The sequence below is a fragment of the Phoenix dactylifera genome, chromosome 7, assembly GCF_051530095.1.
Source record: "Phoenix dactylifera cultivar Ajwa chromosome 7, Ajwa_hap1_PhDact_Kaust_v1.1, whole genome shotgun sequence".
Classification (NCBI taxonomy): Eukaryota; Viridiplantae; Streptophyta; class Magnoliopsida; order Arecales; family Arecaceae; genus Phoenix; species Phoenix dactylifera.
In genome coordinates this window covers 8,056,430-8,072,502 of record NC_143196.1, presented here as the reverse complement: position 1 = coordinate 8,072,502, position 16,073 = coordinate 8,056,430, and the positions used below count along the sequence as shown (strand labels likewise).

The window sequence follows — 16,073 nt, the reverse complement described above, 5'->3', positions numbered from 1 at the left end:
CAGCTGTGGCCACTCTCAGGTGTCTCCCGGGCCACGGCTTCTTTCTGCCGGTGCAGTACAAGTGCCGGCCATTGGGGTTGTGGGCTTGGTGCTGGGACTGGGTCCTGATTTTAAGGCGTGGGAGTCCGCTAAGGGTACTAGTAGGAACAAGAAAGGAATCCTATGAGTTAGGTTGGATTCAGGGTCCGAGTCATCTGGGTGGAGACCACCTCCTACTTCGAGATACTTGGTCGATAGCCGAAAACGGAGTGGTGTTCCACGCTAAGCATGTTTTTAGGGAGGCCAATGATGTTGCAGACTGGGTGGCCGCTCATGTGGCCAATTACTCTGGCGGCACATTATGGATCCGGAAAGGTGAGTTGCCTAGAGTATTTCGTGATGTGTTGTTTTTTGATTTTATTGGGTGTGTCCGTACTCGTGCAGTCCGACTCACCCGCCTTAATCCAAAAATAAGAAGAAAAAAAGAAAAAAAAGAAGGAAACCTATAGTGATCTAGGTTCCTTTGATTCACGAAGTACCAAAAAAAAATAAATAAAAATACAGATGATAGCCCTGCACATAACTGTAGACTTTTGTGGTCCATGGCTATGTAGACAGAGGGACATGTAGCACGTTAAGGCCATGACAACGAGCCTTAAAGGCCCATTTTGGAACATATCCTACCTTAGTTGTGGGATAAATGCCGAGCAGGACTGAAAAATGTCTGGAATTGCTAATTTTTTACAGTTTGAGGAACCTAGGCTATCATCATATTTTATCTCACCTATATTTATGAGACAACCAAGATAAACTCTTTATTACCAGAAAAATGACCATAAGTAGAAGAGCGTTTATGTCCTTTAATCCAACAACAATCCCTATTTTGCCGGTGTAGTGTGATGCGATCTAATCATGACATGGGGATAAAATTATCCCACCTTTTTTATGCCTCTTGGGTCTGTTAGCCTCCTCCTCTGGTCAATCAGCACGAAGTTAGGTTAGCAGGATGGTTATTTGGGTGCCGCCCTGTTGGGCGGTACATCTTATCCTATCGCATTTGGAATAGCCAATAGAAGACTCTTAATTTCCTAATAGATAGACCATATATATTTCTCAAAGCATGGAAATTTTTTTGTTTAAGATACATATTTTGATACCTCAAAAAAGCCTAGACCTAATCCAAACCAATCTAAAATCAAAGTAGGTACGATACGAAATAGGTTTTCTCGAACCAGGCCATGACCCTCCAATTAGCTCAGCATGGAACAAAATTTAGACTCGACACCTCTAGGTCTTGATCCACTAAAACCATATCGGATACTTGCGCTTTAAAGAATCAACTGAAATGCATCGAGTTTTCTATATTTTGATCGGCGAACAAAGTATAGTTTGAATGTGATGCGAAATCTCCATTGCTGAAAAGATTAAATTAAGGTAGGGGATGATATCTCCTCAATGAGAGAGTTGTTGTTGAGTTGGGAAACCAATCATGTGCCGAAGCCCATGGCATGGCCAAGCAGGCACATGCATGCGTCGCCTGTATTGCCAAGGGACCCACAAATGAGATCTCACCAAAAGGCTGGCCCCCAAACTTGTAGCATCTTAGACGGCAAATGTTGGTGTGCCCTAGGCCCCACTGGATGGACCAGTGACTTGAAAAGGGTGCCGCCTATAACGGATGTCTAGAAAATAATGAGAGAAGCATCGTTGAGTGGTGCCTGCATTGAGTCAGTGCCTAAAACATTTGGAACACTCGCCATGGACCACAAGTGTTCACCTCTTGAACCACTGGTAGTGAAGGGTCAGAGGTACACTGTACACCTATTACAGGCTTCCTTATATCTCAATACCAATCAGCATTCAGGATTAAGCATGAGACTCATCCCTAAAAAAAAAAAAAAACTACTCTCTTCCCCCTGTTCCTTATTCTCTCTCCTGATTCACTATTACTAATTAAGGACTGCTTTAGCCTAGAGAAGAAAAAAAAAGAGAGAGAGGGAAGTAGGTTCGATGGAGAATGGAGAGATGCTTCATGTTGGAGTATTCAAAGAAAAGAGATGGAAAAGATTCCTACATTTTATATAAAAAAAATTAGAAAAAAATATTCTTTTTTTTTTTAACAAATATTTTACATAATTTTTTTGAAAAAGTAGGTACTCACCCAAACATTAATTACTTTGAAATATTACTTTCCTATAATCAACAAAACATGCAAAAAGTACTTTTTTAGACATTATATATTTAGGCATCAACTTTTTATAAAAAATATTTCGATGAGAGAAAATTCTTTTCACAGACCAAACTTTTTGCCTTCATTTTTTGAGGGTTGAGAGAGAGTAGTTAGGCATGGACATAGGATTTAGAATCAACAAACAAGGCAAATAGGGGAAGAATTCACTCTGTTAGGAGGCAAGGTAAGTGATTAGATTTATTTGATCTTATTTTTTGTTTTCCTGAATCTTCAACAAAAGGGTTGTTGGATCTTCCTCCATTTTTTTTTTAAAAAAAGAATCACAGAAATAAAATCTAGGATTCGTTATGTGCAGAAAACAAAGGGTTGTTTGGAAAGGAATGTGGTGTGGAAAAACTAATGATTCATCCACTCTTGTTCTTTCAATAATATAGTTTCTTTAATTTGTTGGTAAAGAACAATATCAAGAGAGGTATGTTTAAGAAATTGAGTCACTTTTACTGTGATATTATTGAAGTACATGTGTAACACCGAGCAAACAAAAAGGTTGGTTCTAATAAGCTTGGAGGAGGAGTTGGTGCATGGGTATTTAGCGGTGGTGCTGCGAGACAAACTAAGATGAGGTGGGGGCTACTGCTTCATGGATTTCTATTGCTTGTTGTGTTCAACTTCTTCAGTATGATCGCTTGCTATACTAGAATCTTAAATAAGTTAACATGCTTGCCATGAATTTATGATCATGGCTTATAGAAGACCTAGATTATTACCCTTGGAAGTTCTACTAGTGGCCAACCTTGCATAAAAATTTTTCAAGGCAATTAAACCATACTATCAAGATGGTAAGCAGCATTTTGAGAGGAATAATGAGCAGCATTTTGGACCATCATATAGCAATACTACATGATACTTCAAGGCAGGGGCGGCCCAATACATTTGGGGGCCTAAGGCGAATCCAATGAGGCCTTTTTTTTTAATAATAAATTTTTTAATAAATATAAAATACTTAAAAAATGATATGAAAATAGATAGCTATTAAGTACACTATTTCAACGAAGATGCATGAACCTAACAAAAACAGACAAGAAACCTTTTTAATTTAATATAATTTTTCAATGGGAGCACAGAAAAATAATTATCCTAAAAGAAGGGCCATGAAACTGATTAAATAACTGAGATAATGCTTGACAATACTGTTTACCCGTCAAGCAAAAGCAGAATAGGAAAAGGTCATCCCATGGCACTTCATGGCCAAGGTAAAAAAAAAATTTGTCCAAAAAAGAGCCTCCCTATAAAAGAAAGTAGGGGCATTATGGGAAATTCACTCTATCTAATTAATAAAAGTCCCATCCCACCATCTCCCCTTCAAGTGAGTACCCAAGCAGCGACTGCAACATCACACAGCAGCCATTGAACCCCCTCCCTCCTTTTCTCTCTGTACCACCCAAGAGGGAAGAGGGAAGAAGAAACCGAGAGGAGAAAATTAAAAGAATCTCCACCCTCCAAGAAGTCCATTTCCAATCCCCCTTTCTTCCTGATGGCCCGGCTGGGTCAGGAGTAATGTGAGGGAAAGAAAACCAAGACCAAAACCAAAAAAGAGAAGGGATGAAAGATGAGAGTGGCTTCAGGCGTGTATCAAGCCAACCAAATCCCTTTCTTCCTGATGGCCCACTGCCCAGGCCAGCGCCCAGCTACGACTCTAGCTATTGGAGACGGATGGAAAAAGCAGAAGGCAACAGATTAAATAAAAAAAAAAAAAACTATGCAGTGGGGACCGTGGGATGGGGGCCTCCCGTGGGTCGGGGGCCTTAGGCGACCGCCTGAGTCACCTAAGGCTCGAGCCGGCCCTGCTTCAAGGGAGCAAAATGATCAAGCCAATTCAGTGGCTAAGATACAAGGAATCTCACTCGACAACGCCTTTGGGATGAGATCGGTTAATTAGCTGCTGCAAAGCAAGGTAGACATTGAATTAGGTTGTCAAGAAGCTCAAAATGTTCATCTCTTGGTTGAAGACTTTTACAACTGTTTGGTTTTGTAGGCCCCAGCCCAACCATCAAAAAAGAAAAATCCAACAACAACTAGCATCATTTAGTTGGAAGCTACCAGTCTTATTTTCATATAAGTCATGAATAGTTCTTGAATAAATCATAAAATTCATGATAATTGATTGACTCCTGCTTAAGTCATTCACCTAAGAATAAGTCCAGAATCACTCTGCCAATTCATTAACAATTCAATATTTTTTTTTCATATTTACAGAACAATTGCACTCTAATCCATAAACAACAAATGATCCTATCCCTCTTTGAGCACTGTGACTGGTATGCAACGACTAAGAGGGCTTCACTGACCATCCAACAGACATCCTTGTCTGCCTCTCAAAAACACCATTCTGCCTATAACTTTCCGTCAAAATAGATTGTTTTACAGTAAGATATTCTCTTTTTTTTTTTGGTAAAAACGGCTACTCATGTCATATAGTTCGAATGTGAGTACAGCCCTCCAAATCACGGAAAAGTAAAAAGTACAACTGTGAAGGGACGTCTGCATCAGACGTCCACAAGAAATCACCTGAGTGCCGGGCGACAAAGGAGGCGACCCAATCTGCTGCCCGGTTCGCCTCCCTAAACACATGTGCTGCCTGAAAGTCAGCCATCATCTGAGCCATCCTACGGGACTCTCGGATGAGGGGATGGCCGTCCCCAAACCGATCCACACCCCGAATCCAATCAATCACCACCGATGAATCACCCTCGAGATACACCCGCTCGGCCCCGAATACCTGCCTCGCATAGGATATACCCTCCCATGCTGCCTGCAGCTCTGCTCCAACCACTGTAGATTCAGGCGTGCGCCGTCCTCCTGCTGCTATCATCCTGCCGAGATGGTCCCTGATCACAAATCCGACCCCTCCACACAAACCATCTACCGACCTGCTGCCATCAAAGTTCACCTTGAGATAGCCAAGGGGTGGGGGTGCCCAAGAGACAAAGGCAAACCGTGGCGCTGAAACAGCGTGATGAGCACCCCAGATGTCCCTGACCAGCCCAGAAGTGACTACCGAAGTCGCCCCGATAACCTCCCTTGCAAGCACCATCGCCCGGTCTACCACCATCCTCGGAGGCGCCCTCCTCCCCCCAAATATACCGGTATTCCTGTCCAACCATATATGGTAGGACAGGTACGCCACAAAAATTCCCGCCTCAACAGATCTGGGGCGCCGCATGGAATCTCTCAGCAGATGGATCAGATCCTGCGCCGACACCACCGAGGCCGGTAACGGTATCGGTGAGCTCCTCCATATGTCTCGGGCCCTAGGGCACTGCAAAAGAACATGCTCCAAAGTCTCCTCGATATCTGCACATTCCTCACAGCACTGAGAGATCCTCATACCACGCCGAGCTAACACACTCCTAGTCGGAAGGCAACCCCACGCCACCTTCCATATGAAGAGTGCCACTCGCGGGTGAGCCCGCATCCTCCATATCCACCGCCCCTCAATCTGTCGTACTGGCTCCCTACTGATCACTGCATGAAGATCCCTAGCTCGCACCCGTGAACGCTCTGTCGGTATCCATACTAGCCTATCCGCCTCCCCCCCTAGGGGTCGCTCGGGCTAGGACCAACTCTGCCAACTGCTCCCCAAAAATCTCCCGAACCAACTCCTCCCTCCATCGCCCTCCCTCAGCATCCAATAGGTCACTGACCCTCCACCCTGCTAATCTCGTCGAGTCCACCATGGTCGGCATACAGCAAAGCGGTACCTCAGTCACCCACCTGTCCTCCATCACATCGATAGACTGACCGTCGCCAATAGCCCATCCGATCTCCGGAAGCACCACCGAAGCTCTGGCACACATCTCCCTCCACACCGGGGAATGACGACGTCCCATACGCACACCCGGTACCAAAGCGCCATACTTAGCCCTCAACAGCGAGGACCATAGACACTTGGGCTCAAGCACAAATCTAGCCACATGTCTGGCTACTAACACCTCACGCCTCACTGCCAAGGCTTGAACCCCCAGCCCACCACAACTAGTTGGCTGGCACACCACCTCCCACGCCATCAAGTGAACACCACCTCGACCACTGCTCCTCCCCCATATAAAGTCCCTAAACAACCGCTCCAGGGATCGCAGGAATCTCACCAGGACAATGGCATTGGAAAGCAGATAGATAGGGACCGATGTAAGAACCGAACGCACCAGGGTGATCCTCCCTGCCATAGATAGTGTATGCATCCGCCATCCCGCTAGTCTGCATCTAATACAAAGCTCACTAGGCAAACAATCCCCACTCCGCAACCGCCGGTCGGACAATGGGATACCCAAATACATCATCGTGCCCACCTGCTCACCCACCCCCAAAGTCTCCAATATCAAATGCTTCATAGCCAGTCTAGTAAGATATTCTTCCACCGTTTCTACGACTAGCAAACCGGCAACGCAACCATCCCTAAGGCCACAGGGTACAAAGAATATAAGAAATGGAATGAGGAGATAAAATTTGAGGCGGTCAGGCACAGGGTACAAGGAATACAGGAAATGGAATGAGGAGTGGTTGGCTTACATCCCTGTGGGCCACAAATTGCATGGTCCAAATTAAAACCTTATGGCTTGGGGTGGCAATGAAAAGATGACACCAGTAAAGGTCAATTCAGAAACCTAAGGAAGTTACACTTTATATGCCTTTAAAAGAAAGAACAGGCCCACCATTCTCCATCCAAGTTAAATGATATCTATTTTGGATTGGGCACTTACTGCCCAGGGGACCACCTGTTGCTGGCTTTTACATGACCAACTTCGTCAAAGCCTGTCCTGAAACTCATGTTCTCAAAAACTGTGGCAGAAAGAGATGAAACATGAAATATGATGTATGTAACCACCAATCAATGTTAATACCTAAAATTATTGTCAGATGAACACATGAACTGTTTTTCCTTCCACCAGGATAGCACCTCAAAATAGACTGGGATTCAAATTTCTACCAAACTAAAATGATGGGTGGATCAGTGTGACTAGTGTGACCATCTGATCACTATTCCTAAGACAAACTAGCCCTCCTGGAAGCCGCATCTACAAGGCGCTTATAAACCCATGTAGAAAGCCACGATCTAAGCTAGAATGACCGTGTGAGAGTATGAGTCTTTGGATTGCCTTCTTCTATGCAGAAAAGGACCTATGTATGCCATCGCAGAGAGAAGTACCATCAGAAAGAGAGCTTTTCTGTAGTCACTAAGCTTGGATAACCGACCAAGAAGTCAGGTCATAAAGGTAAAAGTAGGTTCCCGGAACATAGAGCCGCCCAAAGACAGCCTTCCGGCCACATCAGCAGGTTAGAAGACAATATTCACTACAAATCTATTCCAGCTTCTTTCCTTCCTGTAGCTCTTCTTCTTTGTTTAAAGCTTAACTCACATTTCGGGAGCGGATGCTGCTCGAGCTAAAGATATGCCCCCCACTCTTGAACAGCTCTCACTTGCCTTGGCCGATAGCTTAGATGACCCGCCGTTTAGGATGCAAAGTAGGCAATAGATTCTAGCCAATGGGCCTTTCTTCCATGTCTGTGACAACATGGGGATGATACATTACATAAACCAGACAACCACAATCCCCCGAGGTATTGAGAGAACTGGCAAGCCATAAAACATGGTCTCTACCCTACACCTAGATGCACTGGTCATATTTGTGTCTGATCTGTATGGTAGTTATGAATTACACTATCCATCAATTTTGACTAAAACAAAGAGGCTCCTTGTTAGGGGAGGTGAGGTATTAATATAGCACAAACTCATGCCAGTATTTGCAAGTAGAAATCAATTTCAACTTGGCTAAGCAAGTCCTCAAGAACCTAGTCATGAGTTTAGGATGGAAGACAAAGGCATCAAGGCACCACCCTCCATGGATATTGTAAGGGATGCTATGACTACCTATAAAGATAAAGAGAAAAAAGAAGGGATATGCTGACCCAAGGTACAATGGAGCCAGCCCAGAACATCTTGAGAAACAAAAAGTCATTTCCAGAAAGAAACTAAAAATACTGTACCCACATGAAAACATGCTTCTTACAGCTAGGAAAAGCAAGATACTCATTAAGAGGTTTGTTGAACAAAATAAAGGCAATAGAAGCTACAGTTGTTGAGCATGCAAGCAACAAATAAAGTTTCCTGAAAGCAAATTTTCATAGAAATGAATCAGAATATTTGGTAGCCTTATTCTTAGGGACCCACATAGTATCCCTGGAAGTTTCACACTAATAAATCAGCCTGTTTCTGGTACAACTGCAGTAAAAAGAGAAAAAATAAAAAGCGCATACCTGACAATAACTATCACATTGCCAGATATTACAGAAGTTTTTTTTCTTAAAAAAAGAGCAGAAGACTATATGGCGCCACAGCATAAATCAGAACACTCTTCTGAATATATCCCGCAATCTGATTTTACATCTCAATCAAACCACGAAAAACAAAACCTAAACTCTATGCAGAGATGAAACTCAAATCTCAAACCGTACACAAAATCCTATATATTTAAAAACTCTGGATTTAAATTTTGGAAGCCAACTCTGGTTAGCTCTAAATAATGAACTAGCCCATATATTTTAAGGGAACATCTGCGTTCACCATCAAGCGCCTAATTCACTGGATTTTTCACCTATGATAAACTCCAATCTTTGAAAGAATAATTCTCCTAGGCAGCGATTCCTGAGCAAGCGATCACCAAAAACAAATAGAATATCAGAAAAGCTATCATCATTGTTAATTATTGTTGAGGAACAACAGAAAAATAAATGCTGAACACTGAGCAATATAAGACAGGAGTTCTTCATATACTTCTAAACTATCTAGTCCATGCAATAATAAACATGGCAAGCATGCATGAAATATTAAGCCATCCCTCAAAATAAACAACCATATTATTAGAATTAATGCAACAAAGAAACACTATTACATATAAAAAATTGTTCTGCCTATGTGTCCGCAATGCTTGACAGAACAAAATTGGCTAACCATATAACACTTTGTACCCGCTATTTGATGTGGTTAGCATTATGAGCATTCACTTTGATTTGTTTCTATTAAAAGCTAGTAGCTACATTGCTATGCATTTCACTCAATCAAGTAGATTGACAGGCACACCAAAAGCACTGTTTTATCAAATCCTTGATAAATTTACTTCTATAATAATAACATCAGAATCATCAGAGGACAAAACATAATTGTCGTGAACCAGATTGTGTACATCATGAACATTATGGATGTATATTAATACTATCTTCTTGAAGGAAATGATTTGGCAAAATTATTTTTTAATGTTCAACCTTCTACATAAACAATCTGTAACCAATTCTTCTATCATCAGACTATTATAACACATTTAAGGTTTGACACGACAACCATTTAAGCTATGTTGGATGTCATCTTTCCTTATCAGCATGATATCACACAAAATGGTGGAAAGGAGAAGAAGCCAGAAGATGAAATTGAACAGATCTAGAGTTGTTGATAAGGGAATCTACATTTTGGGGACAAAGTAAGTAACCTTTTCAGCGGATTTTGATGTGGATTGCTTTTTGAGAACCCACAAGCTTCCCTTTCCCCGCTTCTCTTCCAATCCCTTTCTGCTTGTGCAAGAGTTGTCCCACAGATATGGTAATTAAAATGAGTCCTTAAAGTTACCTTAGACATTATATGCTACATTTTCCTTTACCTCACACAAATCATATTTGGAATTATTGACAGTCATTAAACCTTGTAATTAAGTGCTTCTTGGAAAACATGCCATCAATTAGCAATTCAAGTGAGAGGTGATTAATTTCTAAATTTGACTCATTTGTTTTCAGTTGTCATCTTAGCAAATAAATCATAGGATAGCCCATGGACAAGCCCAGTGAACAAGTGCCATTTGGATTACGCCATAGCGAACTCTGGAAAAAAGGTATACATTCAACATAAAGAGTTTCCAACATTGATGACTTTATGATAACAAAGTAGAAAGAAGAAACACTTGCAAGTATTAAATGGTTTTGGATAAGCAAAGGCCAAGGTAAAGCCAACTAGGAGTGGATTTCAAATCCAAATTGAAAGTCAAATGAAATGGAGGGACCAAATAATGCGGACGAGGAAGAGAAATTATTTTTGAAGAGCCCAATGATGATGATAGGATACTGCCAATGCCATGTAGATAGGAAAAATGCTTTCTATTTATGCTAACTTTCACCAACACTCAGCACATGTAATGCAGATGACATTTTTTATGGTCATGAGAACTTAATGATGGCCATGATACAATCAATCTACTAAGTACATTTAATATTTTTTTGGATTATGTACTTCTTTTGTTTTCTTGCTAAAACATATTCAGGCCTTAAGAGGGGTTTTCTTCACAAAAGAAGGGAGGGACATCAAAGAAACATTGACTATCTAAACATGCAAGAATTGCACAAACATATAGTGCAGATATTCAAATATTTTCACATACATTACTCATTCAATTGAAGACAGCAAGAAGAAACTGTGTAGAGTTCAATGTTTTTCACGAATGTAAAAATATTTTCTATACTACCATTTTCCTCTATATAAAACTCACAAGCAGTAAAATAAGGTGATGGAGTCCCTTACCTATATTTGTATATCAGTTAGAAACATCAAAGCCACAATATTACTACATAATCTCAATTATCTAAGATGTAGCTTATGAAATAAAGAAAATTCATCTCACAGGGAAATAAAATCAAGCTGAACGAGTCTCTCACCTCTATTTGTTTGTCTATTGGTAATATTGTAACCACCCATATAATCTGCTGAACCCTTGGCAGTGCCATCTGAAGGTGCATTGCCGAGTCCATAACTGAATGGACCAGATCCATCAAGCTCCAAAGATGCAGACCTCCAAGTGGTGTCTCCATAGATTGAACTACTACCATATGGATCTGCATAGTTTCCTTCATATCCATTGCTTGATGCAGTGAAGGAGGGATTAACAGAACCAGTCCCGGTGTTTCTTCCATAATTGCTGGAACCCAAACCAAAGCTATTCTCACCAGTTCTATAACCCAGACTCCCACTAGCATAGCCTGAACCACTGCCCACACCATGAGCCGAAATAGGAGAAGAGGAACCTCCCCAATTCAGGTTACTATTACCAAATCCACCAAGGTTCCCACTTCCAGATGCCATGAAGGCATTAGAGCTTGCAGAGCTGGTAGTATAATTAAGGCCACTATTACCCCATAAGTTACGGGCCATTGAACTGAAAACAGACCCAGTACTACCGCTACCTCCACTATAGCCAATAGGGCTACTATATCTATTAGAATTCCCACTATAGTAAGGGCTCAATGGCCGTCCATAACTGAGACTATTATTGAAATTTGAGTTTCCACCATAGTTGGGGCTCATCCCAGGCTCAAAGTTCATCCCAATTCCATAGCCAGGACCCAATGAAGGGAATCCATTACGCCCACCAGCTAGTGCCCCAAATCTACCATCCATCCTCATTCCATAGCCACCTATGGAGCTTGGACTGTAACCCTGAGTGTACCCATTGAGAAAGCTATTGACCCTGCTCAGACCATAGTTATATGCCCCAATAGGCAAGCGCATGCTTGGCCCTGGGGACATTTCCTTGGGAACAGCCTTCTTAACTTCAACCATCTTGCCATTGAGCTCATGAAAGGTCTTAACAAGCACCTTATCCACAGCATCCTCTGAATCAAAAGTAATGAATCCGAAGCCCCTCGGCCTTTGTGTGTTGTGATCATACATAACAACAACATCAGTGATAGTCCCAAACTGGTCGAAGTAATTCTTGAAGTCGGCCTCAGTTACACTGGAAGCCAGGCCTCCAACAAATATCTTTTTGGTGCGACCAGGAGCTGGAGAACCATGGGCATTAGTGCTGTTTCTCTTAAGGATGTGCTGGTCATCTCTCGGAACAGCTTTCTTCGCCTCTACCTGCAAAATTCATCGGCCAAAAACTCGAATCATATTCAGCAAAGGGCTAATTTCCAGAAATCCTATAACACTGGCAATGGCAAAAAATTGGATAATACTTAATAGGCATGAATCTGAGTAGAATTGAAAAGAATTGACAGGCAGAGGTGAAGTGGCTACCATCCGGCCATCGATCATGTGTTTCTCCTTGACAACTCTCTCTGCGACGCCGGGGTCCGCAAACACGACGAACCCGAATCCGCGCGCACGGCCGGTGTTCCGGTCCTTCATGATGACGGCCTCCACCACGTCCCCGAAACTCTCGAAGTACTCCCGGAGGCGGTCTTCATTGGTGTCCCAAGAAATACCTCCGATAAAAAGTTTTCCAAGATCCGACTCCATCGTTTATTCTGCAATCTGCTCATAGAAAAATCATCACCATGACACGAATCCAAACTCAAATCCAAAACAAACAGCTAATGTTCTTCATCTAATTCAACATCAAATCCAACAATAATATCTACCACATGAACCAGATCCAATCCAAAACACATAATTCAATAGTAAAACCGATGCGCACTTAACAAAAAATAAAAAATCCAATTTTTCCAACATCCGATGAATTGGATAGCCACCAGATCTAACAGACAGATGCATGGAAGAGAAGAGCAACAGAATCTAACACAAATCGCATAAAATCCAGCTAAAAATCCAAAGACTAAGCAAGGATTCCATCGAATTAGATCGAGGAGCTCCAGATCCTTCCCGGATCGATCAAAGGCATATCAAGCACCAATAAAACATCGATAGAAGAGATAATTCAGATGGCATCGGCCATGAGGGATTGAGGATGCGAGTGAGATCGAAGGAGGGCGGCTTACCGACCGATCTAAGACGCTTCGGATTCGAGTTCGAGAGGGGGATCGTCGCTCTCTCTCGCGCGCGCGATCTCTTTATTAAGATCTGGGAGTCGGCATCGGAAGAACAAGAGAGGGCCTCCTCATATATACTCGCCGCAACGCCCCTCTCCTTTTGTTGAATGAAAGAAACTGGAACAAGGATCGAATTCCTCTTTCCCTGATTATTAACCTTTTCCTCTTCTTTCCTTTCCTTGAATTCCGCTCGCCTCAATTAACAAAGATAGGAAAGGAAGGAAAGAGCCCAAAACCATAAATATTTATATATGCATAAAGAAGAGAGAGAAGGAAAGAGAGATCTGGTGTATATGAGCTGGGAGAGAAGGTCATGCGTGATGATGCCATGGTGCGTTGGATCTCAAAAAAAACTTGGCTAAAAATATTCTTTTCAGTAGCTATTATTTTTTTCTGATTTTTTAAAGTGGGGAAAAAATAAAAAGGAGATTTTTGATTGGTCAAGTTCAGCGAGGAAAAGAAAAGATTATTGGTTGCTTGTCGATGAAAGTTAGGAAGTAATCAACCATGTGATTTGGAGAGACTATCTTCGGTCATCTCGTTTAATCCATCAAGAACTGAGATTGCCTTTTTCTTTAACTATAAATTTTATCTTATTTAATAAAAATTATAAATTTTATATTTTAGTTAAGAATAAAAAACATGATATTTTTAAGAATTCTTACCCGCATTCTCTTTGTAGTGGTCAAATAATGTGCACTCCTATTAAATTATTGTGAGTTGGAGGAGATGTAGCAGGATAGATGGAACCACTTGAGGCCATGATACCACTTTGGATTTTATTTTATTTTGTATTTTTGGCTAACAATCAATTTGGTATTCACTCTAACAATCAAATGATATGATTTATGTATGCTATTAAATGAATACTAGTTTTAACTTTGGGTATGCCGTCAATACAAGGGTAACTTTAAGACTTGCACCATGTTTAACTTTTTGATGCATTGTAAGCATTCAATTACAAACTTGAATTTTGAAGCCTCACACCAGAATGCAAAACGTTTAATGGGCAGAAACTTTTCTTCTCTAACTTGAGCCTGATCATGGTTCGAGTCAGACATTACTTGTGGCACATGAATATTCAAAGGTTGATCAATGATATTAATTCTGACTCTAATAGTAGATCTAATTAAAATTGTTATTTTGATTGTTTGATTTTGATGTAGTAAAAAAATCTGGAAATAAGTTAAAAGAAACATAGTTGTAGGAGTTTCATATATAATTAAAAGGGGTGAATATATTGATAGAGAACTCTGGAGATTTAATAAATATACTTGTATCATTTATATTGGTATACTATATCAAAGCTTCTTTTCATGCATATACAATTATTAATAATGGGGTCTCGATTAGATCTAGTAGTCTCTAGACTAATTTAGAAGGATGAGACTATGACACAAATAATAAATCAGATTTTTATTATTACTTTCCAAGTTCATTAAAATTATTCATCAATTATTAACTTACATAATTTTTCTTATTTATTTCCTTGGCGAGGCTTTTTATCCTATATCTACCTTACTTCTATACTATGACTATCTAATTATCTAAATTTTATTTACTTTTGACTTTATTTGATGTTTAAGAATACAAATATTTGATTTACTTACATATTCTTTTAGATATGATCATCCATACAAGTCCAAAGATAAGTTCTAAATAGATTGTATATGATTTTTATATCAATTATAGTTTGTTATAAACATTCTCACCCAAGGTGTATATCTCTTTCCTAATAAAGTTTTCAAGAGTAAGGTATTATTTCCTTATGTTAAGGATCATTCATGAGGTATAGTTTCGCATGGAATAATTAGTAGGAGGGAGAATGATTTACATAGCTGATTAGACCTTTTTAATGGCTTAAGCTTTTAGATCAAGTTGTGTTCCAACATATATATTTAGTCTATTGAAATGTGGACTCCCTATTTGCAAGTGGTAATAAGAATCTCCATTTCTCCAACAACTTGTATTTTTTTTTTCAAATTAGGGACAAGATAATATATGTCTCGATCTATTTGTATATCCAAGCATATGCAGATGTGAACAACTTTAATTCACATCTCAGAAGTCTTCACCTATAGGTTAAATTTGTATTAGTATTTGTACCATTAAATTAAATATGGATGGAGACACAAGTCTCTAATCAATCTATGTCTATATCCAAATCTATTCGGATGTAGACAGTATTGATTCATGTTCTCAGAAGTCTTTGCTCTTAAAATACATTTGTATTAGTATTTGTACTATCAAAATGAGTATGGATTGGAGACAGGCATATAATTCATATTCAAATGTCTAAACTTTTGTGCAATCGTATTTAGTATCGCATAGCTCACATAAATTTCAAAGGAAAAATAAATAACAATATCAACTCATTTTCTATTTAGAAAGAATAAATGAAACATTGGATGCTTGCATATTTTGAGCTAATAAACATAGAGTGGAATATATATCCTACACACGTAATTTATTTATTTGATTTAGATTTTTTATTTTTGATATCTATATAACTCTTGTAACCTCTTAACATGTATCCAAATTTTAACTTCTGGTCAATATGCATTCATGTACTTTGTTCCTATTCATAAAATATAAAATAGATATAGAAATAGAGTACTTTTGATCAATATAATACAAATTTTAACTTATGTTTAGTTTCCCTTCAACCTCTTTTATGACAAGTTGGCAAACCTTGTTGTGTTGCAAATATGGTTGTTTTACAATTTTTTTATTTAGTCTACTTTTATAGGGATGTTGTTGGTTACTATTTTTTCTTCTTGTTGAATAATTATCACATATACTTCCAAATTTCTGTTTGGATAGAGGAGTTTGGATTTATGCTCTAGGGTATTTTTATTAAAGCCCACCTTCTACCAACAAAAAAATAATGGTGAGGAAATAGCCTAAACTTTTAGAGACATACAAGAAATGATAAAGTTAAAGCAATGCTAATCTAAAAAAATAAAAGTAAAATGGAATTTACCTACTAAATATGAGAGGTGCCATTGTAGTGAATATCCATCCATCATCTGAACCT

General features: G+C 39.9%; 1 protein-coding gene across 2 annotated transcripts; it reads right to left on the bottom strand.

Moving 5' to 3' along the window:
* Positions 1-8,332: 8,332 nt before the first annotated feature.
* LOC103713356 (heterogeneous nuclear ribonucleoprotein 1-like) lies at positions 8,333-13,410 on the bottom strand. Of its 2 annotated transcripts, none has more exons than XM_008800254.6 (4): positions 12,986-13,410; positions 12,285-12,521; positions 10,925-12,125; positions 8,333-8,873 (listed from the first exon to the last, which is right to left on the bottom strand). In XM_008800254.6, exons 2-4 carry the CDS (start codon positions 12,504-12,506, stop codon positions 8,860-8,862), a joined length of 1,437 nt encoding a protein of 478 aa, XP_008798476.1. In that variant the 5' UTR covers positions 12,507-12,521; positions 12,986-13,410; the 3' UTR covers positions 8,333-8,859. The 2 variants fall into 2 exon arrangements, with proteins under 2 accessions (XP_008798476.1, XP_008798477.1); XM_008800255.6 differs by having other exon boundaries at positions 12,990-13,381.
* Positions 13,411-16,073: the final 2,663 nt, after the last annotated feature.

Coding starts and splice junctions, on each gene's coding strand:
- LOC103713356 (XM_008800254.6), bottom strand. CDS start 12,506: ATGGAGTCGGATCTTGGAAAACTTTTTATCGGAGGTATTTCTTGGGAC. Junction 12,126..12,284: donor ACATGATCGATGGCCGGATG/GTAGCCACTTCA, acceptor TGAATTTTGCAG/GTAGAGGCGAAGAAAGCTGT.